General features: G+C 52.1%; 1 protein-coding gene across 1 annotated transcript; it reads left to right on the plus strand.

Annotated features, from left to right (window-relative positions):
* Positions 1–71: 71 nt before the first annotated feature.
* On the plus strand, positions 72–21062 carry KDELR2 (KDEL endoplasmic reticulum protein retention receptor 2). Its single transcript, XM_002723361.5, has 5 exons — positions 72–307; positions 9679–9779; positions 16802–16960; positions 17559–17811; positions 20003–21062. Exons 1-5 carry the CDS (start codon positions 217–219, stop codon positions 20035–20037), a joined length of 639 nt encoding a protein of 212 aa, XP_002723407.1. The 5' UTR covers positions 72–216; the 3' UTR covers positions 20038–21062.
* Positions 21063–23280: the final 2218 nt, after the last annotated feature.

Consider the following 23280-nt stretch of genomic DNA (forward strand, 5'->3'; position numbering starts at 1 on the left):
CGCCTGCACAGGCGCGCGTCCCCTTTAAGAGGCGGGCCCGTGGGCGGGGCCTGGCGGCGGCCCGCTCTCCCAGACTGCCCCGCGCGCGCGCCGGCAGTTCGGCCACGTCCCCGGCCACGTCGCGCCCGCTCTCGCCATCTTCGCCGCTTCCTCTCGGGGGCCGCCGCCGCCTGAGCCCGCCGAGCCCCGGGGCCCGCCGCGCCGACTGCCGCCGCCATGAACATCTTCCGGCTGACCGGGGACTTGTCCCACCTGGCGGCCATCGTCATCCTGCTGCTGAAGATCTGGAAGACGCGCTCCTGCGCCGGTGAGCGGCCGGGCGAGGCCCCGGGAGGGCTCAGGCGCGGGGCCGGGTCGCCCGCGGGACCCGCCGACCTCGGCCTGCTGGCCCGGCACCGAGACGCGGGCCGCGGGAGCCGGGGGGCCCCTCGGGATGGGCTCCAGGCCGGGCCGCGCGGGTGTCGCAGCGCGGGGCCGCGCTCCGCACCTGGTTCCCCGCGACCCGGAGCGGCCGGGACGGAAGGGCTCTGGCCCTGCTGAGCGGGGCCCTGTTCGGTCTGACAAGTTCGGGGTGGAAGAACGAGGGTGGGTGGGTGGGGGTCCGGCTGTCCTGTCCGCGCGGTCCCTGAGCTTTAAGGGGCGGGGTCCGGGGGTGGCGGGCGCGGGCGGCGCGGGGATCCCGCACGCGAATCAATGGACGGGGCGAGAGAGGATGGGCAGGCCCGCGCCCGGCTCTGCCTGACGTGGCAGCCGAGCCAGTTCGGGAGGTGGGGCAGCCTGGGGGTGGGGGGCGAGGTCATCGCGCCCCAGTAAAGGCCTGGGGCTCGAGGTCAGGGTGTCAGGGCGGTCGGGTCACCCCAGCTGCGGGAGCGCGAGTAAGGTCTCCGAAGTGAATTTCTCGGCGCCGTTCCCGCAGCATTTTGGGGTTTGTCAAACCCCGGGAGCCTCCGTGTAATAACGGGTTCTGCGCTGGGTACCGCCGAGGTGCGTCCCCTGTGGTCTCCCCGCGGTTCCGGCCTCCACGTCACCAGGGAGCTGGCCCGGTCCGTCGCCTGAGCTGATAGCTACAGAGTTCTTGCGTTTCATTGCAATGCCCTGAGTGCTCACGGATGGCGAATTTCTAAGATTTTCTTCGAAGTGCCATGCCTCCCTTGAGCTCGGGTTCAGTGACATCACTTGCAGCGAACTCAGGAACTTGAATTTTTTTCTCGGGGTCAGTGGACAGATGGAGTCCCAGAGGTCTGGGGTAGCAAGGGATCCCATTTATCCGCGTTTCTAAAAGTCCCCGAGCGAGCATGCCGTGACGCCTCGTCTCCCACTGTGCCGGCCAGGCCTCGCCCTTCTCCCAGGAGCCTAGCTGAGATCCGGGAAGTGAGCGAGACCAACAGAGACCTTTGAGCTGTCAGGACAGGCGTTGCAAAGTCCACACGCTGGGACACCAGTGCGTCTGCCTCGGAGGTGATCTCTCAGAGGCTTGGTCACCGTGACTTCCAGGGCAGCGAATCGGTCAGCCGGTGGTGTCTGTGAGTGGTCAGCTCAGTGAGTTCACCACAGGGAGTGGATGCCCCGGGGCCCGCTCCCCACTGGGGCGAAGGGAGCTGAGGCTGGGGGGTGGGCGCTGGGGCACGTACCTTAGTGAGGAGCCAGGGTCCCAGTGGGCAGCAGTTCACAGTTCAGGGCTTTGGATGAATAGGAGTCCGCGTGTGCTTCGGCCTAAGTCACTTTAGTGTTGACATTTGGTGTCAGTAGTGTAGGTCCTCCTTGAGGTGTCAGGTGCTGCTGTTAGTCTTCAGTTTTGCTCCGAGACCTTTGTTTGAGTCTCATCTTCCAGCAAGTCGTGAAAGTGCGTGTGCCGGCTCCTAAGCTTGAGTCCAGACACAGCTGTCGGGGAGAGGTTAGTGCAGCTCCAGGAGCAGAACCCTTAGGGGCCGTGAGCAAGGACAGAGCGGGGGAGTCTGCTGCTGTTTTGTTTCCAGATAGTCACACTTTTCATTTGGGAGACTTAGGAGCATTAAGGGAAATATAAACTATCTCAGATAAAATGCTGAGCAAGAAGGATGAACAGGCGAGTCAGGTTTGCTCGCCAGGTATTCCTTGGGCATTATTAAACTGGGCTTGTTCTCAGATGTAGGAAGATTTGTATTTTTGGTCTATGAGTTTTCCTGGCCTTTTAAAAATCAAATCACCGAGATCACTTGGTCAGAATTCAAGGCTGCCTTGGACTAGCTACTTTGTTCTTTACTTTGTTCTTCCACACTAAATTATAAAAGTACCTTGGAGACTCTTGAAAGAGTAAGAATTTGATATGAGTTTCTCAAATAACTGAAATGGGAGACACGCACCGGCCGAGTATCTCGCTTTGAAAATACCAGTATTACCTCTCCTTGTAGGGTTTTGGACTTGTCTGCTGTGCTGTCTCCCCCCAGGGTCGGGCAGGAGGCCCGCTGGTGAGGAAGCTGGAGCTGCCTTCTCCTGGCAGCTGTCTCGGGCCTGTCCTGCAGTACTTGTCTGAATCTGCTGTGCCATTTGCGTGACAGAAGGGTTTCTCTCTCGCAGGAGGAGCATTGCAGCTTCACCTGCCGTGTGCTCACGTTGTCGCTGCATTTTTGCTGTAAACACTGACCTAGATAACCTCGGGAGAACGAGCTGGGGTGTTTAGATGCAGGGCTTCTCTGAGTTTCCCTGTAGAGTGCTGGTGGGGTTCTGAGATCCATGACTCCAGCCTCTGCTTGACTGTGTTCAGGGATGATGGGCAGCTTCTGACCTGTTCACCTGCCTGCTGTCCCTGCGCGCACATAATTGCCCAGGATATGTCTTTCCAAGTAAGTGGAAAACACCTCACCTTGATTGTTGATGTGGAGTCCTTCGAGGGGCTTTTTTAAAATTAATTAATTAATTTGAAAGGCAGAGAGAGGCAGAGATCTTCCATCTGCTGGTTCACTCCCCAAATGGCCACAATGGCTGGAGCTGCACAGATCTGAAGCCAGGAGCTTCTTCCAGGTCTCCCACGTGGGTACAGGGGCTCAAACACTTGGACCATCTTCTGCTACTCTCCCAGGCACATCAGCAGGGAGCTAGATCAGAAGTGGAGCAGCCAGAACTCAAACTGGCACCCATATGGGATCCCGGCACGGCAGGCAGCGGCTTTATCTGCTACGCCACAGCGCCAGCCCCTCGAGAGGCTTTTGTGTCAGGTTCCCAGCTCCCTCTTTGAGGCAGCTGTCACCGCTGTTCCCTTGTGTGCCAGTTGTCTCTCCAGCTGGTGCTGACGACCCACTATGTGCAGGGTACTGGGATAGAATTCAGAAATTCAGAGCAGCGGCTTGCATCTGTTAGAGTTTCTATTCTTTTTTTTTTTTTTTTGATAGGCAGAGTGGACAGTGAGAGAGAGAGAGAGAGAGAGAGAGAGAGAAGGGTCTTCCTTTTGCTGTTGGTTCACCCTCCAATGGCCGCTGCGGCCGGCGCATCGCGCTGATCTGAAGCCAGGAGCCAGGTGCTTTTCCTGGTCTCCCATGGGGTGCAGGGCCCAAGTACTTGGGCCATCCTCCACTGCACTCCCTGGCCACAGCAGAGAGCTGGCCTGGAAGAGGGGCAACCGGGACAGACTCCGGCACCCCGACCAGGACTAGAACCCGCCGTGCCGGCGCCGCAGGCGGAGGATTAGTCTATTGAGCTGCGGCGCCGGCCTGAGTTTCTATTCTGAAAAGCTGCAGTTAGCCAATGAGAAGATAGGTATGAACAGATGAGAATAAAGAGTCTCAGCCAGTATGGGCAGTAGTAGATCGTATGGGTGCTAAGTGGTAAGAAGGACCCCAGGGCAGCGCCTGTGTGGAGCAGGGAGTGTGCAGGACCTCTCTGAAGACGAGCATGGCACTGCCGAGGGTGCAGGAGCAGTCAGGCTGCTGAGGGGCTGTGTGGCACCTCTCTCCCAGTTACCTTATCAGTTCCGCACATCAGCACAGTTAACGACAGTAAACCCAGGAAAATAGCCTGTAATAATTCTAGGTACAAAAGGTTGATACCCATAATAAAATACTCCCACAAATAGACAATCTGACAGAAAAATAGGCAGAGTTGGTAGTTCCCAAAAGAATTAACAAAAGATCAGTTAGGCATGAGAGAGTGCCCAGCCTCAGGCGATAACAACTTGGGTGTGGAGACGCAGTGTGTGCCCGCTGGGCGGGAGCAGATGAGAGAGAGAACCTCTGGATGTAGGGAGGAGTATGAAGAAAAGGTGTTGGGAATTTGGCAAGTTGAAATGTCACACCTTGGGCTGGCTTTGTGGTGCAGTGGGCTAAGCCGCTGCATACAACCCCAGCACCCCACGTCAGAGCACCCGTTTGAGTCCCAGCTACTCCGCTTCTGATCCAGGGTCCTAGGAGTGTGCGTGGCACGCAGCAGAAGGTGCCTGCCTGCACGCACGTGGGAGACCAGGATGCGGTTCCTGGCTCTGGCTTCAGCGCAGCCCAGCCTTGGTTGTTGTGGCCATCTGGGGAGGAACCCAGGATGAAAGAGCTCCCGCCTCTGGCCCCTTCCCCTCTCGGCCTTTCAAGTAAATCAATAAAGGACCTCTCTCTCTGTCTCTCTCCATCTCTCTCTGTCTCTCTCCGTCTCCTAACTTTGCCTTTCAGATAAAGCTTTAAAAAACTTATGTCTATCTCAGCAGTCTAAAGAGTTAAAAATTTTGTTACAATTTGTGATTCATGGGTCATACTTGCGCATTTTGATGGTGTGACTCTAGGGAATCTGGACTCAGCTCGTCCTGTGTGAACAGACTGTGTAGGTATAACTGTTCATCACACCTGACCAAAGGAATCTGGACTCAGCTCACCCTGTGTGAACAGACTGTGTAGGTATAACTATTCATTACACCTGATCAAAGGAATCTGGACTCAGCTCACCCTGTGTGAACAGACTGTGTAGGTATAACTGTTCATTACACCTGACCAAAGGAATCTGGACTCAGCTCACCCTGTGTGAACAGACTGTGTGGGTATAACTGTTCATTACACCTGACCAAAGGAATCTGGACTCAGCTCACCCTGTGTGAACAGACTGTGTGGGTATAACCGTTCATCACACCTGACCAGAGTACAAAACCTAAGTGGTGAAGCAGAAGCCAGGCCCCTGGTTTTGTTTTTTTCTTTTTTAGATTTTTATTTATTTATTTGGCAGACAGTTATGCACAGTGGGAGAGAGAGGGGCTTCCATGTGCTGGTTCACTCCCAATTGGCAGCAACAGCCGGAGCTATGCGGATCCAAAGCCAGGAGCTTCCTCTGGGCCTCCCTTGTGGGTGCAGGAGCCCAAGGACTTGGGCCATCTTCCACTGCCCTCCCGGGCCGCCGTAGAGAGCTGGACTGGAAGAGGAGCAGCTGGGACTAGAACCGGCGCCCATCTGGGATTCCGGCGCTGCAGGCGGAGGATTAACCTGCACCACAGCGCTGGAACTAGCCCCCTTTTAAGGGGTGAGAGTGTGTGTGGGCACACACACGAACATGTTTAAAAAAAATGAGAGATTTTAAAAAGGTTGGGGGCTATTGTTGTGGTGTGGCAGTTAAAGCTGCTGCTGTCCCTTACGGGTGCTGGTTCGTTTCCGGCTGTTCAACTTGCGATCCAGGTCCCTGCCACGCTCGTGGGAGACTGGAATGAAACTCCTGGTTTCAACCTGGCCCAACCCTGATCGTTACAGCCATCAGGGGAGTGAACCAGCAGATGGAAGATAGCTCTTTGTTTCTCCCTCTCTGTAACTCTGACTTTCAAATAAAGTAATTTCTTAAAAATAAATAGCCTGGGCCGGCGCTGCAGCTCACTAGGCTGATCCTCCGCCAGCCACACCGGCACCCAGGGTTCTAGTCCCGGTTGGGGTGCTGGATTCTGTCCCGGTTGCTCCTCTTCCATGCCAGCTCTCTGCTGTGGCCCAGGAAGGCAGTGGAGGATGGTCCAAGTCCTTGGGCCCTGCACCCCATGGGAGACCAGGAGGAAGCACCTGGCTTTGGAATGGCGCAGCGCGCTGCTGTGGTCGCCTTTTGGGGGGTGAACCAACGGAAGGAAGACCTTTCTCTCTGTCTCTCTCTCACTGTCTAACTCTGCCTGTCAAATAAATAAATAAATAAATAGCCTGGAGGGACAGGCTTTGTGTGGCAGTTTAAGCCACCACTTGGACTGCCTGGTTCTAGCCCTGGCTACTGGGCTTCCGATCCAGCTTCCTGCTAATGTGTACCCTGGGAAAACAGTGGTGATGGCTCAAGCAGTGAGTCCCTCCACCTACGTGGGAGACACAGACTGGATTCCTGGCTCCTGATTTTGGCTTGGTGCAGCCCTGGCTGTGTGGGTATTTAGGGAGGGAGCTGGAACCAGCAGATAGAATATCTCTTGTGTCGCTCTGCCTCTCAAGTAAATAAATATTTTAAAAATAATAAAAAATAGAAAACCTGAAAAGTTATGCTTAAAATGTGGTGGTATTGAAAATATCTTTCCCCTTTCTATTCCATATGTTTAATGAAGTAATTATCGTGGATTTCTTTGGAAATAGGGGGAAAGTGACAATAGTAAATAGTAAAAGCTGTTATTATGAAGTATTCACAATGGCAGGTGTAGAATAAAGCATTTTAGCCTTTTATTTTCTAGCACGCTCACAAAATTAGTATAATTTGTCCCTATTTGACAGATGCAGAAAGTGAGGACTTGAGCCATCCTCCACTGCTTTCACAGGCCACAGCAGAGAGCTGGATCGGAAGTGGAGCAGTTGGGCCCTGAACCGGCTCCCATATAGGATGCCGGCACTGCAGACTGTGGCTTTACCTGCTACACCACAGCACCAGCCCCAAGTCGTGGGCTTTTATTAGATTTCACTTGGTCTAGTGGGAAGACAAGAGTGACGTCAAGGTTGATGAATGATTTCCATTCAGCGAGTTACTCTCTGAACATGGTGCATGGAGCCTTGGGATGCCAGCTTCAGAGATGCTCCCGGTGGATTTGGGCGCACTTGTTACCTGGTAGCTTAGCATGCTTCGGTCTCAAAACCGGGAAGCTGCAGCCACTGCAGCCCAGGAGCAGGAACTGCACACCCCGCTCTGAGGTTCCTGCCTCCCCCTTCTGTCTAGCTGGGGCCCCCACCTCCCTGTGAAGACAGGAAAGTTTGGCTGTTGGAGAATGGCGGAGAGCTGTGTAAGCCTCCTCAGGTTCCCGTGTGGACTCAGCGGGGGGAGCCCTAGGCCACAGACGGCTCGTTCTCTCCTCTGCTCGGGTGCACCTGGGCCCCAGCAGTGGTGAATTAGGGCAGAGCCCTAGCGCACTGTACACAGTCACAGACACAGTGTGCTGGAAGTCTTTCAAAGGTTATCCCAGAATACCCCAAGACGGGAATCTGCCGCACCGTGCAAAGAAAATGAATTGCATTTTCTTTTGTTCATTGGGTCATTCATTCAGCAGATATTTTCTGGGCCTGCTGTGTGCCAGGCCCTGTGTCCGGCACCGGGAATACACGGTGGAACAAAGTGTGACCCGGCTGGGGGGGGTGGGGGTGGGACTGAGCTGAGTGGCAGGAACTGGATCGCCAGGGGTTGTTCCTGTAGGTCCTGTGACTGGAGCTGGGGCAGCAGCCGCGGGAGGAGTCCCTGTGATGTGTGCGGGGCAGGCGTCTCAGGCCACCTCTGTGTTGGGCCTCAGAAGGGCCCCGAGACAGCGATACAGTCCCAGGCTTTAGTGCAGGAATGCTGAAAACGAAGACAAATTTCACACCTGCTTGGCCTCCAAAGCCCTGTTAGAATAAGCCCTTTATGGCGTACTTCCCCATCTGTGATCGGCATTGTCGTTTAGCGTGTTGGAAAGAGCTGTATGGGACGTGAACTGGAACCTTCCCACTCAGGGCCTCAGCAGGTACCGCGTGTGGGCTGCCTGCTTGCTCTTCTTCCTCAAATCAGGTACCCTCTCCAGCGTCTCCATCTTGTTTCTTCTTTGGAACAGTAATCTTTGATAGAAAAAAGTTCTCCGTTACTGGGGAAAAGAGTAAGCAGACTTACTGTTTGTATTGTCGCATCTGGCCCTTGAAACAGATTTATATTGATGCGTCTGGAAGGATGAAGTCAGCTTTTTCTTAGTTTCTGTGTAGGTGTTTTGTGAACAGGCTGGAACTGTGATTACAGTTAAGCAGCAGCATTCTTGCATGCAGGCTTTAGTTTCAGCAAGCTGCGAAGTGATTGTTTCAAGATGTCCTGTTGGAGAGGAGCATGGCGATTGATTGGAGTGCCGCAACGTTACTGCCAAATGCCTGCTTCCTTCCTGAAGTGTGTGGTGGTGTGCTTACATTATGGACAAAACTGGTGGATTGTGATCCTCAGTTGTCTTCCGGCTCCCTCCCATTGTCATGTAAATGTCGACCAGATACAGGGGTCAGGAAAGCCTGGTGCAGGCCGTGTGGCCCTCTAGTCCTCCCTGAGCCAGGCCTGCCACACGGTGCTCTGCAGGTGGCTGGTGCTTGGAGGTGGACTTTCAGGGGTTAAAGGGCAGCTGCTTCTGAAGACTCTGGTCACAGGTGCCACCCCGTTGGTGTAGCATTTCTGTGCAAATATAGGGTTAGTTTGGGGCCAGTCCTAGAGAGGGAATTTAAAAAGCATGTTTTTTAAAAAAGACATTTTATTTATTTGAAAGGCAGAGAGACAGATCATCCATCCACTGATTCACTCCGCAGCAAATGGCTGCAACGGCTGGGCTGGGCCGGGCCAGGCCAGGCCACACTAGGCTGAAGCCAGGAGCCAGGATGGGTACAGGGGCCCAAGCACCTGGGCCGTCTTCACTGCTTTCCTAGGCGTGTTAGTAGGGAGCTGGATCGGAAGTGGAGCAGACAGGACTGAAACTGGTGCCCACGTGGGATGCAGGAGTCTCAGGTGCCAGCTTTACCTGCTACAGGTGTTAACATCTTCAGGTAAACCCTGCCCTCAGGAGAGAGGTTGTGTCAGGAGGTCTTCCCATGATTCCTCAGGAGAGAGGTCATGTCAGGAGGTCCTACCATGATTTGGGAGTGGATTCCAGCTTTGTCCTCCAAAGATTTACCAACACACTGTTACTGTGTTCCTGAGAGACAGTACCCGTCCACTAGTTCAGTCCTTGTGTGTTCACAGTGGCTGGGGTGTTTTCAAAGCTGGCAGTTGGGAGCTCACATCTGATTGTCCTGTGTGGGTGGTGGGAACCGAACTACTTGAGTCCTCACTGTCACCTCCAGGGAGTGCATTAGCAGGAATCTGGAGTCAGGAATCAGAGCTGGAAGCCAGACCTCCAATGTGGGGCTGGGGCAGCCTCGCTGGTGTGTGAATGCCAGGCCAGACGTCTCCCTCAGGTACTGGTAACAGGGCAGCTACAACTCTGAGTGGCAGCAGTTTCTCCGAGAAGTGTGTCCTCCTAAGGGACACACCGACCTGTGACATCCTTGAGAAATAGGATGTCCACATACAGCCTTGAGTGTTGGAAGTGGCATCATTTAGTCGTTTTCTGACCCCTCATGGCAAGGAGGAAGAGTGGGAGGGCCTCCTGTGGGAATGCTCAGGGATGCCGCGGGACAGGGAGAGCCACTCGTGTCCACGCGGTCCCAGGCGCGCGCCTTCCCGTCTGCATCCGCAGCGTGGGCCGCAGCAGCCCCCAGCTCCTCGGGCCTCTCTAACGCGTGCCTTTTGTCTCCTTAGGTATTTCTGGGAAAAGCCAGCTTCTGTTTGCACTGGTCTTCACAACTCGTTACCTGGACCTTTTTACTTCATTTATTTCATTATATAATACATCTATGAAGGTATGGTATGGCGTCCAGTAGAGTGTAGTTAAGAAGCATGTCTAAATACACTGTTGTTAAAACATTCAGTCTGCCTCATACACATTCTGGGAATAACTGGAGCCATTCGGCAGATTCTGTTTGCAGGTTTCCAGTTCTGCAGGTGGCTCGGGGACATGTTTTTTTTTTTGTTTTTTTTTTTTTGTTTTTTTTTTTTTGACAGGCAGAGTGGACAGTGAGAGAGAGAGACAGAGAGAAAGGTCTTCCTTTTGCCGTTGGTTCACCCTCCAATGGCCGCCGCGCTGCGGCCGGCGCACCGCGCTGATCCGATGGCAGGAGCCAGGTACTTATCCTGGTCTCCCATGGGGTGCAGGGCCCAAGGACTTGGGCCATCCTCCACTGCACTCACTCCCTGGCCACAGCAGAGAGCTGGCCTGGAAGAGGAGCAACCGGGACAGAATCCGGCGCCCCGACCGGGACTAGAACCTGGTGTGCCGGCGCCGCAAGGCAGAGGATTAGCCTAGTGAGCCGCAGCGCCGGCCAAAGGGACATGTGTATTTGAAAGTTACCATCAGTGGCCAGCGCCGTGGCTCACTAAGCTAATCCTCCATCTGCGGCGCCAGCACACCGGGTTCTAGTCCCGATCAGGGCGCTGGATTCTGTCCCGGTTGCCCCTCTTCCAGGCCAGCTGTCTGCTGTGGCCAGGGAGTGCAGTGGAGGATGGCCCAAGTGCTTGGGCCCTGCACCCCATGGGAGACCAGGAGAAGCACCTGGCTCCTGCCATCGGATCAGTGCAGCGCCAGCCGCGGCGGCCATTGGAGGGTGAACCAACGGCAAAGGAAGACCTTTCTCTCTGTCTCTCTCTCTCTCACTGTCCACTCTACCTGTCAAAAAAAAAAAAAGTTACCATCAGTGGGGATTGGGTATTTATTGCTCAGTTTATCTAGATAAGTGTCCTGTGTTCTGTTTATAGCATCTTGGGACATAATGGGTTAAAGTACTTTGAACTTAAAAAATTTTTATTTTCGGTTCCTCAAGTATGATATATCTTCTAAAACTCTTGGTGACTTTCAGGAGAGGTAACTATTATATTTTCAAGCCGTGGGAAATCAGACGCTCCCTGGAGAAACCCAGCCAGTCAGTACGTGATGAGAAAGCGAGGCCAGGCTTGGCCGTGCAGCGTCTCTTGTGCGGCTGTGTGACAGACTGTGTAGGCTTCTATTTTTTCTTCTTCTTTTTTTCTCACTTAGTTTTTCTTGTGTTTGTGCTACATTTATTACTTTTGGCACACCTAAATAACATCTGCTGGGGCCGGCACTGTGGAATAACAGGTTAAGCTGCTGTCTGTAGTGCCAGCATCCCATATGGGTGCTGATTTGAGTCCTGGCTGCTCCACTTCTGACCCAGCTCCTTGTTAATGTGCCTGGGAAAGCAACGGAAGATGGCTCCTGCACCCACGTGGGAGACCCAGAAGAAGTTTTATTTTATGTATTTGAAAGACAGTTACAGAGAGACAGAGAGAGAGGTCTTCCATCCACTGGTTCATTCCCCAGTTGGCCACAACAGCCAGAGCTGTGCCAATCCGAAGCAAGGAGCCAGGAGCTTCTTCGGGGTCTCCCATGAGGGTGCAGGGGCCCAAGGACTTGGGCCATCTTCTGCTGCTGTCCCAGGCCACAGCAGAGAGCTGGATAGGAAGAGAAACAGCCGAGACTAAAACCGGCACCCATATGGGATTCCGGTGCTTCAGGCCAGGGCGTTAACCTGTTGTGCCACAGCGCCGGCCCCCTGTAACTCTTGCAAGTAAGTAAATAAATATTTTTTTAATTTGCCATATTTTACTTACTTATTCAATGCCATTTAATAATACTTAATATAACATATTCTAAACATTACTTTCTGTGGCATCTGCGGTGTCATTCACTCTGCAACAGATGTGTAACTGTTACAGTACTGGTCCTGTTTACCGCTGCCGGTACACACCACACTGGGGAAGCACTGGGCGACTGAGCCTCGGTTCTTTCCCATAGTCATTGACCTGTACTTCCGAACTCTGGCAGGGTTGGCATGAAGCTGTAGAGTTTGGTGGGGGCATAGATAGAAAGCCACGGTGAAGGACATGTGTAGAGTCTGCTAGGGGCATTGATAGGGCGACACGGTGGGGGACAAGTGTAGAGTCTGGTGGGGGCATAGATAGGGCACCATGGTGCTGAATAACGACCACCATTTGTCACAGGTGCTGTGAAGGTCTGATTGTTTTCACTCATTCATTCTGCACATTCAGAGCCTCCAGCGTGCCAGGCACTTGGTTATCAGCATAGAAGTGATATTTAAGCTGAAGCTATTGGTTTGATATTTAAACAACTATCCCCCAACACTTTGTATGCAAAAGCATTAAAAAAAATTTTTTTAATGGTTTTCATTTTATCTAAAAGGCCAAGAGAGAGGGAGAGAGAGATAGATCTTCCATCTGCTGGTTCACTCCTCAAATGTCTACAGTAGCCAGGGCTGGGCCAGGCCAAAGCTAGGAGCCAGGAACTCGGTAGTAAGGGTGTCTCATGTGGGTAGCAGGGCCCAAGTACTTGAGCCAACACCTGCTGCCTCCGAGGGTGCACGTCAGTAGGGAGTCAGAAATGGAGCTGGGACTTGAGCCCAGGTGTATCGATACGGAGTGTGGGCATGCCAAGCAGTGTCTTCAACTGCTCTGCCAAACTCTCACCTCAAAAGCATTTTTATAAGCACAGGTGAAAGTAGACACAGCAATATCTGAGACTGTGGCCTGTACCGAAAAGCAAATTTGAGTTACCCAGAGTCATTCCAGTCTTCGTTAGTAAGTGAGGGAAGCCTAGTACCGAGGAATAAGCTCACTGCAGAACGGTGGCCGCCCGCTCTCCGGGCAGGTTCCAGCTGCAGGTGTCAGAGGTGTTGGGCAGCGTCCTCTGCCCTGTCAGGGTCCCGGCCGGCAGCAGTACCTGCTGGGTCCCCTGTGCTGAAAGGCGGGTCCTATGTGCTTGTGTCTTTCTGCTTTACCTGCCGCGTGCTGGTGACAGGACAAACGCAGCTCTTCTCCACAGCCTTGACTGATGGACCTCACCTGCAGCTGGCCACAGGCTGAGGCCCCTTGGCTGCCCTGAGCCTTGCTGGGTGTTTCCAGGGGGCTCGGTGCAGGTGCAGAGGTGTGCATATTTTGTTTGTGTGCCTGTGTAGGTGGTATTTTATTCCTGTACATGTGTACATTTATTTGTTTATGGAAAGAACTACTCTGTTCCTTTTTTTTTTTTAAATTGATGGTGGTTCTTTGGTGTATTTTTTGTTTTTTTGTTTGTTTGTTTGTTTGTTTGTTTTTTTTTTTTGACAGGCAGAGTTAGAGAGAGAGACAAAGAGAAAGGTCTTCCTTCTTCCGTTGGTTCACCCCCCAAGTGACCGCCATGGCTGGCGCGTTGCGGTCAGCGCGCTGTGCCTATCCAAAGCCAGGAACCAGGTGCTTCCTCCTGGCTTCCTCCATGGGTCTCTCATGTGGGTGCAGGGCCCAAGGACTTGGGCCGTCCTCCTCTGCACTCCCGGCCACAGCAGAGAGCTGGCCTGGAAGAGGGGCAACCGGGACAGAATCTGGTGCCCCAACCGGGACTAGAACCTTGGGTGCCGGCGCTGCAGGTGGAGGATTAGCCTAGTGAGCCGCGATGCCGGCCCTGGTGTATTTTGACTGACACTTTTTTTGAGAGGCAGAGACATAGAGCAAGGGAGCTGCCATCCATTGGTTCACTCCCCGAACGCAAGGCTGGGACTGGAGCTGGGAGCTAGGAGTGCAGTTTGCCTGTCATTGTGGGTCGCAGGAACTCCGTTACTTGAGCCATCCCACTGCCCCCTGGGGTCTGCATTAGCGGGAAGCTGGACCTGACCTCACGTTGACACATCTGCAAACACAGCTACAGGGACTGTTGAGTGCCTTTGTGGGTTTTTTAAAAAAGCAGTTGAGGGCTTGTTGATTGCTCTCATTTTCCTGTTAAGTCATTTGCCCAAATGTTTTCCTGATTACGTTTCTCAAGTTGTATTTCCTGAGTAGTGGTGCCAGGTAATGCAGCCGCTCTTCTAGTTGGCTTCGTTCGTGGGCTGAACCTGCTGTGTGACTCTTGGGGTTAAATGTCTCCCATCTGGAAATGAATGTAATTTCAGAGTTTGAGATTTTTCCTTGGAGCCAGATGAGTATGTGATGGGTGGCCTTTCGAATGTGAAAGAGCACATGACCGGAAGCCCTTGAGCAGCTGTGCTGCCGTGTTCACAGGATCCCTCGCAGGGAGACAGCCATGTTTCACAGATTATCACTACTGTTAAGTGTTGCCTTTGTTTTGTTATCAAACTTTTATAGCACCAACAGGAATGTTCAGTGTTCAAGTAGCACAATTTAGATAGAAACCAACATTTTAAAGTTAGCATGAATTCCGTTGTATGTGTTATCATTAGGAAAATGTTAGCTAAGAAGTGCTCTGAGGGGGCCGGTGTTGTGGTCTAAAGCCTTACCCGCTGCCTGTGACGCTGGCATCCCATTTGGACACCAATTCAAGTCCTGGCTGCTTTACTTCTGATCCAGCTCTCTGCTAGTGTGCCTGGGACGCCCAGCAGAGGATGGCCCAAGTGCTTGGGCCCCTGCACACACATGGGAGACCTGGAGGAAGCTTCTGACTCCTGACCTCGGTCTGGCCCAGCCTCAGCTGATAGGGTATTCTGGGGCATGAATCAGTGGATGGGAGATGTTGCTCTGCCTTTCAAATAAGTAAATACTTGGCCGGTGCCGCGGCTCAATAGGCTAATCCTCTGCCTGCGGTGCCGGCACACCGTGTTCTGGTCCCTGTCAGGGCACTGGATTCTGTCCCAGTTACTTCTCTTCCAGTCCAGCTCTCTGCTGTGGCCCAGGAGGGCAGTGGAGGATGGCCCAAGTGCTTGGGCCCTACACCCGCATGGGAGACCAGGAGGAAGCACCTGGCTCCTGGCTTCGGATCCGCAGCGGCCATTGGAGGGTGAACCAATGGAAAAGGAAGACCTTTTTCTCTGTCTGTCTCTCTCACTGTCCACTCTACCTGTCCAAAAATAAATAAATAAATACTTAAAAAGAAAAAAAATAGCATCATGCCAAGAGGGCCATTGGTTTTGGATAGCGTTGAACTTTCTTTGCCTTCTCTTTTTCTTAAGCTGTTATCTAATAGTCTGAGATTAAAAATACATTTCTTTGAGGCTGGCGCCCTGGCTCACTAGGCTAATCCTCCGCCTGCGGCGCTGGCACACCAGGTTCTAGTCCTGGTCAGGGCGCCGGATTCTGTCCCGATTGCCCCTCTTCCAGGCTAGCCCTCTGCTGTGGCCTGGTAGTGCAGTGGAGGATGGCCCAAGTCCCTGGGCCCTGCACCCCATGGGAGACCAGGATAAGTACCTGGCTCCTGCCATCGGATCAGTGCGGTGCGCCGGCCACAGCGGCCATTGGAGGGTGAACCAACAGCAAAGGAAGACCTTTCTCTCTGTCTCTCTCTCTCTCACTGTCCACTCCGCCTGTCAAAAAAAAAAAAATTTCTTTGGCAACTTCTTAGGAAATTATACTTAACATGAACCCCAAAAACCTGCTCACACAGAAGCCTGTAGCTAGTGTTCATAGCAGTTTATCCAGCATCCCCTCAGACTGGAAACCACCCGCCTGCCCTTGCACGGGGACCAGACAAGCAGACTGGGCACCGCTGCTCGGGAACATGCGGTCATAGTTTAATACACTGTCCATTTTATTTTGAAAGGCAAAAAGATGTCTTTTGTCCTCTGCTTCCTTCCCCAAATGCCTGCAGCAGCCGTGTGTGGGCCGGGCTACAGCCAGGTCCAGAACTCAGTCTGGGTCTCCCCTTCAGGTGCAGGGATGCAAGGACTTGAACCGCTGCCTCCCAGGGTGCTCATTAGGAAGCTGGGTTGGAAGGGGAACAGCTGGGACTCAGACCCAAGCAGCCACCTGGCCCCCATGCTCAATGCCTGACCCTGTAACTATGTTAAAATCTGAGAGACAGCTCCCATTTGCTGCTTCACTCCCCACATGCCTACAATGGCCAGGGCTGAAGCTGGGAACCCAGTCCAGGTTTCCCATGTGGGTGGCAGGAACCCGACCACTGGAGCCGTCAGAGCGGCCTCCCAGGGCCTGCGTCAGCAGAAAGCTGGAGTCAGGAGCTGGAGCCAGGGGTTTGAACCCAGGCAGTGCGGTGCGGGGACGTGTGCAGGCATCAGCACTGACATCGTAGCCCCTAGCCAGACGCCTGCCTCAGGACAAAGATTTTTTTTTTTTTTTTTAAGATTTATTTATTTATTTGAAAAGCAGAGTTACAGAGAGGCAGAGGCAGAGAGAAAAAGAGATCTTCTATCCGCTGGTTCACTCCCCAGATGACCGCGATGGCCGGAGCTAGGCCCATCTGAAGCCAAGAGCTTCTTCCGGGTCTCCCACGTGGGTGCAGGGGCCCAAGGACATGGGCCATCCTCAACTGCTTTCCCAGGCCATAGCAGAGAGCTGGATCAGAAGTGGAGCAGCTGGGACTTGAACCAGCACCCATATGGGATGCCGGCACTGTAGACAGCGGTTCTAGCCCCATGCCACAGCACTGGCCCTAGGACAAAGTATTAATCCATGCAGAAAGTTTGCTTGACTCTCAGATGTCTTATGCCGGCCCAGATAAGCTGAACTCAAAAGGCAGTGTTCTGAGTGACTTCAGTTACCTTGTGTCAGAAAAGACGAACGTGAGGACGAGGTACAGACCAGTGGTCACCAGACCGTGAGCCTGTGAGAGGCTTGACCACAAAGGAGTAGCATGGTAGTGGTTTTGGGGCAGTGGAACTGTTCCGGGTCCTAATTGTGGTGGTTTTGAGAACTATGTGCCCCCCAAAAGTGACTTTTCGTGTTTTAAGAAATACCAAAACAAAACAAAAAAACCCCTAAGACCTAAGGAACAAAACCGTGCCTCTAGATTGACGGGTGAGAAGCTGGAAGAGTTGTAAGGCACTAACCACCTGGTGTTCTGTCTTGCTGTTAGCTCATCTACATTGCCTGCTCCTACGCCACAGTATACCTGATCTACATGAAGTTCAAGGCCACCTACGATGGCAACCATGACACCTTCCGCGTGGAGTTCCTGGTGGTCCCCGTGGGAGGCCTCTCGTTTCTCGTCAACCACGACTTCTCTCCTCTTGAGGTTAGTTCCGTGGTCGAGTGGTTGCCTGGGGGAACAGATGCGTTTGCTTGTTTTCCGCTCGGGCAGATTTCTGGTGGGACATAGACTGCTTGGTGTGAGGCCCCTGGGTGCTGGGTGTTTGCTGTCACTTGGTGCTGGCTCCTTTAGGCATCTCGTTACCTTCACTTCTGTCCCCTGACACGGGGCCCCACAGGTCACAGGGCCTGAAGCACGTGGCTTATCCGCTCCGAGGCCGGCTCGTCTCCCTGTGTGCGGATGTTGCACACCCTGGGGAGGAGTGGGCCAGGGTGCCCTGGCGCTGTGTGGAGAGGGAGCCTGCTCCTGACTGCCTTTTTCCGTCGCACCGAATTGCACAGGGAAGAATAAGGTGTTGGAAGGAGAAAGTGATGGAAATTCGAGGTGTCCTGTTGCCCAGCGTGTCGCCGCTGGGGCCCTGCCTCTTACGTGTTGCTCGGGTGTCTGTGAAGTGTGTGGCTGCCAGGCTGCCCTGCCCGAGGCTGAGACGCCCACACGCCGCCCCTCTTAAGCCCCTCCACGGTGAAACAGGAGGGTTTCCCGTGAGCTCACGGCCAGCCTTGGCCCCTGCTTGCCCTTGCAGATTCTGTGGACCTTCTCCATCTACCTGGAGTCAGTGGCCATCCTGCCCCAGCTCTTCATGATCAGCAAGACGGGGGAAGCCGAGACCATCACCACCCACTACCTGTTCTTCCTGGGCCTCTACCGCGCTCTGTATCTCGTCAACTGGATCTGGCGCTTCTACTTTGAGGGCTTCTTTGACCTCATTGCCGTGGTGGCTGGCGTAGTCCAGACCATTCTGTACTGCGACTTCTTCTACTTGTACATTACAAAAGGTGGGTGCTCTGCCCGTGTGGCTCCTACGGTCAGGTCCTCTTGGGGCCAGCTCTGCTCACCTGGCACTGCCTCACGGAGCACGGCTGCTTCAGAAAAACATTTTCATTATTGAGAAGTAAAAATCTGGGTCAGGGTTTTCAGTCCTTTTCAGTGTAAGGACCCCCCCCCCCTTGTTTTCTATAACTTTTTATTTTCCTAAAATGGCAATTTTCATTATAAAAAATTCAAACAGGACTGATAATTTCAAAGACAATCTGAAATCCCACTGCTCAGAAATAATTGTTCTTGTTTCAGTAAGTATAACTCCAGATAACTCCGCATGCATATGCACAGGTATACAATGAAAACTAAGCAGGCTTCACATTTTTTTTTATAAAGATTATTTATTTATTTGAAAGAGTTATAGAGAGGCAGAGAGAGAGAGAGAGGTCTTCCATCCACTGGTTCACTTCCTAAATTACCTTAATGGCTGGAGCTGAGCTGATCCGAAGCCAGGAGCCAGGAGTTTCTTCTGGATCTCCCACATGGGTGCAGGGGCCCAAGGACATGGGCCATCCTCTGCTGCTTTCCTAGTCATTTTAACAGGGAGCTGGATCAGAAGTGGAGCAGCTGGGACTCAAACCAGCACCCTTATGAAATGCTGGCCCTGCAGGCAGTGGCTTTACGTGCTATGCCACGGCGCCGGCCCCTCACTCAACGTCTTCTCATGTGAATAAATAGGAATCTACATCAGTCTTCGATTATACGTATGCACTGCAGTATTGCCCAGTCCTGTCTGTGAGTGTGCTGTTGATTTGCTGCTACTAAAGCCAGTGCTGGACTGGGTGTTGGGCCCCGAGATGCCACTTGGGATGTCCTCATCCTGTGTTAAAGCGCCTGGCTTCGAGTGCTAGCCCTGCTTCCAATTCCAGCTTCCTGCTAATGTGCACGGTGGCAGGCAGCAGGTATTGGCTCAAGTACTTGGATCCTGCTACCCACATGGGAAGCCCAGATTGAGTTCCTGGCTCCTGGTTTTGACCTGCATAGGCCTGGCTGTTGCAGCCATTTGAGGAGTGAACCAGCGGATAGAAGATCTCTGCCTCTTTTTCTCTGCCTTTCAAATAGATAAATAGATAAATTAATTTTTAAAAAATCCAGTGCTTTAGCTGACATTCTGGTTTTGTTTTTAAGATTGATTTATGGCTGGCGCCGCGGCTCACTAGGCTAATCCTCTGCCTGCGGCGCCGGCACACCGGGTTCTAGTTCCGGTCGGGGCGCCGGATTCTGTCCCGGTTGCTCCTCTTCCAGGCCAGCTCTCTGCTGTGGCCCAGGAAGGCAGTGGAGGATGGCCCAAGTGCTTGGGCCCTGCACCCACATGGGAGACCAGGAGAAAAGCACCAGGCTCCTGGATTCGGATCAGTGCTGTGCACCGGCCGCGGTGGCCATTGGAGGGTGAACCAACGGCAAAGGAAGACCTTTCTCTCTGTCTCTCTCTCTCACTATCCACTCTGCCTGTCCCAAAAAAAAAAAAAAAAAAAAAAAAAAAAAAAAAAGATTGATTTATTTATTTGAGAGGTAGGGTTACAGAGGGAGAGAGAGTGAGGTCTTCCAATTACTTGAGCCAAAACCTGCTGCATGCCACTGTGCACATAAGCAGGAAGCTGGAATTGGAAGCAGGGCTAGGACTTGAACCCAGGTGCTTCAATACAGGATGAGGACATCCCAAGTGGCATCTCCAGGCCCAACACCCACCCCAGGAGCCAGGAGCTTCATCCAGGTCTCCCATGTGGGTGGCAGGGACCCAAGTGCTTGGGCCATCTTCTGCTGCTTTTCCCAGGCACGTTAGCATGAGCTGGATCAGAAGTGGGGCAGCCAGGACTCAACTGGACCCATGGGGGATTCCAGCGTTGTGGGCTGCAGCTTAACCCTGCTGTGCCACAGCACTGGCCCTTCTTATCTCTTTATACCCCACATTTCACACAGCTCTGTTACATTTTAATGTATGTTGGCTAGGATAAGTCACAATAACAAAACTATTATGACTGTTTTGGCATTTGCAGTCACATTTCAGGGTTTTACATGTGACTCTCTTGCTTCCGTGTGCCTCGCTGTGTGGAATCTTGTGTGTGGCACTTGCAGGTGTGGGAGGAAGGGACCCTGTGAGCCTGTTGGTATCAGTAACGCTTGGTCTTCTCTTCCTCTGCACGCTAGTGCTCAAGGGAAAGAAGCTCAGCTTGCCAGCGTGAGTGCCAAAGACCGTCGCCAGCGTCTGTCCTTCAGGGTGCTCGGACAGAATTCGGACCGCAGCAGAGGCGTAAGATGCTTGATACGGAAAATCAGAAACTCCACTCTTTTGTTGCAGATTGTCATCAGGGCTCTGTGAGGACACAGAGCCAGAGAACCAGAAGGTTTCTGTTTAATGCATCTTGCCTTATCTTTTTTTATTACTATGTACAAAGATTTTTTTACACAAAGAAACTTAATGCTGTATTAATAAATTCAGTGTGTAGCTTCAATTGGGCTAGTTCCAAAAGTGAAGATTTTGTGAGGAATAAGTGCAAACTTTTGTTTTTTTTTTTTTAAATTCTTTGACATTGTTGATTCTTTGTGTCTGCAATGAAATTGTACTCCTGACGGTAGATTATATATTCTTCCATCTATCAAACTTGCATTCCACTATATTTATTTTTTGCCAAAAGATGAGTTGTATTTGTTTGAAATCTGAGGCACTGTGTTCGGTTTGGCAAATTAGTTCAAATTTCTTCCCACCTAACACAGAGATCTTTCCTTGGACATCGCAACACTACATTTAAGGTTGGTAAGGATGACTTGCAGGTCCTATGGTTTGCATTATAAAGATGTTAAGGTTCTGAGTGTAGATAGAGTGTCAGTTAATCGTCACCAAAGGTGCCTGCCCTCCTCCCCTGCTGAGTCAGCGGGAGACTCCCACGGTGCTGAGTCACTTCGTGGGCAGCAGGGGGTCCGAGTGTGGGATGGGAGGATTATTTTGGGTATTGGACTCTACTTGTTTGAGGACTGGGACACAAGTAGTTACCTGTCATTTTTATTTACAGTTCCAGAAGAGTACCACAACCATGTCCATGCTCAGATTCAAGTAGTTTCTCATGTCACTTCTGGGTGGAAAAATTTTTATTTTTTAATTGGCAGCATCAATTACCATTCTATATATTCTTTTTTTTTTTTAAGTGAGCTCTTGCATGAATTATCTTGTGTTACCATCCTGAATAAACATTTTATTAAACAAAATAAATTGTCTTTTTATGAGTTGGGCTTTTGGGATGTCCTATGTTGGGATGATTTTTTTTTCTTGTCAGTTGGCAGCAAAAGCTCTACAGGGCTGCCAACACTTAAAATCCACTTAATACTATCCATAAAACTTTCTATGAGGATAGTAGCCTTTTCCTCCTGATTTTGTCATTATATTGATCCGCTACTTTTTTGGATTTGTGCAAAAATGTCTTTGTTTTTATGTGATGCACCATAAAAAAGTACTGAATACTAACAGTGCCTGCTACAAGAACGATGTAGCATTTTTGCTTTCTGCATTAGAATGTCTTGTGGAGGGAGGGAGCTGGGTGGTTCTGTTTTTATCCAGCGTGGGTCTTAACATCTTCCAGTATCGGCAGTGTGACTGCAGGGTCAGATCTTGTTTTCGCTGCTGTGTGTGTCGGTATCTTTAAGCCTAGCCTCCTAGTCTCTCTAGTTTTTGCGGCCTATTCCTCCTCCTCAGGTGATGGTTAGCGTGTGGAGGAAGCTCGGTGAGTCCAGCTGACTGCCCACCAGGCTGGGCTGAGCGGAGAGGAGGGTCAGTGGCTGGAGAGCAGCGTGCACAGGACAAGCATCTGGAACCCCGGCGTAGCACGGCCCCGTGAGTCACCCCGCCCAGGGAAGAAGAAAGCGGGCGACATGTCCCCACCACTGCTGGCCCCTAGGATGCATCTCGGGCAGCAGGGCCGGGGGCTGGAGTGCGGGCTGGGCAGCCTCCCGCCCTGGGCACACAGGCTCTGCCGGCTTTGATGGCCTTAGAAGCACTGTTTCATAGTTATTTTCACCTCCTGAATAAAGATTATCAGGTAGTTAATATTTTATCAAGTTTTTTTTTTAATTTGTGTTCATTTTTTTATTAAATTCTAAACATGAGGGACAATAAAGCCAAGTATGAGTGCCGAGAGTCCCGGCTTCCCTGCGTGCGGCACCCTTGTCCTGGATTTCCAGAAACTCGCTCCCCCGTGTGATCTGGAGAAGCGCCTGCCCCAGGGTGCTGTGCAGTTGGAGAGCCTGGGACAGCTGCCTGAACAGGAGATGGCCTGGGTCAGTTTAGACTGCAGGTTCAGAATCCTCCTTAGGACAGGAAGGCCACAGACGTCCACACAGGGGCTCCTCCACGCCTTCCCCGCCTTCCCCGACTCCCTATCTGAGGAAGAGCAGTTGCATGGGGCTTCTTCCCGTGTGCCTCTGCCCTCTAGTGGCTGGATGTGGAATTTCCAAGGAACCACAGCGTCCCACCCGCTGTTCTCCAATTTTTGGAACAGTTAACATCCCAGCAAGTTGCAGATTGGTCTTGACCAATCCTCTCAAACAGCGACAGGAAGCTTTATTACAACATCTAAGGCTGTCTGTCCTGGTCTCACCCCCAGCACTTACTCCGCTCCACTTAACTCAGTTACTAAATTACATACGAAATGCCAAAACTGTCTTGGAAGAATACTTTGTAATTTTCAAATATTGAAATTAACCTGAAAACGAGCAAACAGGGCTGTCGAGGATCTTTTTTTCCTCAAAACCTGGAAGGTTTTTGGCTGTGTTTCAAGTAAGTTTAAAAAAAAAAAAAATAGGTACCAGGGGTTGCATAAGCTATTTGGCCCATATGCAGCCCTAGACTTGATTCCCCACTCTGGCTCCTGACTCCAGCTTCCTGCTGATGTGGACCCTGGCAGGCAGAGGTGTTGGCTCAGGTAGTCGGGCTCCTGCCTTCAGCCTCCACCACAGTAGGCATTTAGGGGAGCGACTCAGTAGATGGGAGCTGTGACTCTTGCCTCTTAAAAACAATGACAATCTGAGGAGGGACTCTGAAAGCTCACGGAGAAGACATCTGTCAATTTCAAAACTTGTTGACATCAAAAATAATTTAAGTCTATGTTCCACAAACTCCTTTAAAAAACCCAAAAATTTGTTTGAAAGGCAGAATGAGAAAAGGAGTGACAGACGGGTCTTTTATCCACTGGTTCACTCCCTAAATGGTTACAACAGCCAGGTCTGGCCCAGGCCAAACCAGGAGCCTGAAACTCCATCCAGGTTTCCCATGTGGGTGTCAGGGGCTCATACAGTATTCTCAAGTATACACAAAAGTACAACAGTGGGGCTGGCGCTGTGGTACAGCGGGTTAGCCCTGGCCGGCAGTGCCAGCATACCATATGGGCGCCAGTTCGAGACCTGTTTGCTCCACTTCCAATCCAGCTCTGCTATGC

This window comes from Oryctolagus cuniculus, chromosome 19 (assembly GCF_964237555.1).
Source record: "Oryctolagus cuniculus chromosome 19, mOryCun1.1, whole genome shotgun sequence".
NCBI lineage: Eukaryota > Metazoa > Chordata > Mammalia > Lagomorpha > Leporidae > Oryctolagus > Oryctolagus cuniculus.

Coding starts and splice junctions, on each gene's coding strand:
- KDELR2 (XM_002723361.5), top strand. CDS start 217: ATGAACATCTTCCGGCTGACCGGGGACTTGTCCCACCTGGCGGCCATC. Junction 308..9,678: donor GAAGACGCGCTCCTGCGCCG/GTGAGCGGCCGG, acceptor TTGTCTCCTTAG/GTATTTCTGGGAAAAGCCAG. Junction 16,961..17,558: donor ACGACTTCTCTCCTCTTGAG/GTTAGTTCCGTG, acceptor TTGCCCTTGCAG/ATTCTGTGGACCTTCTCCAT.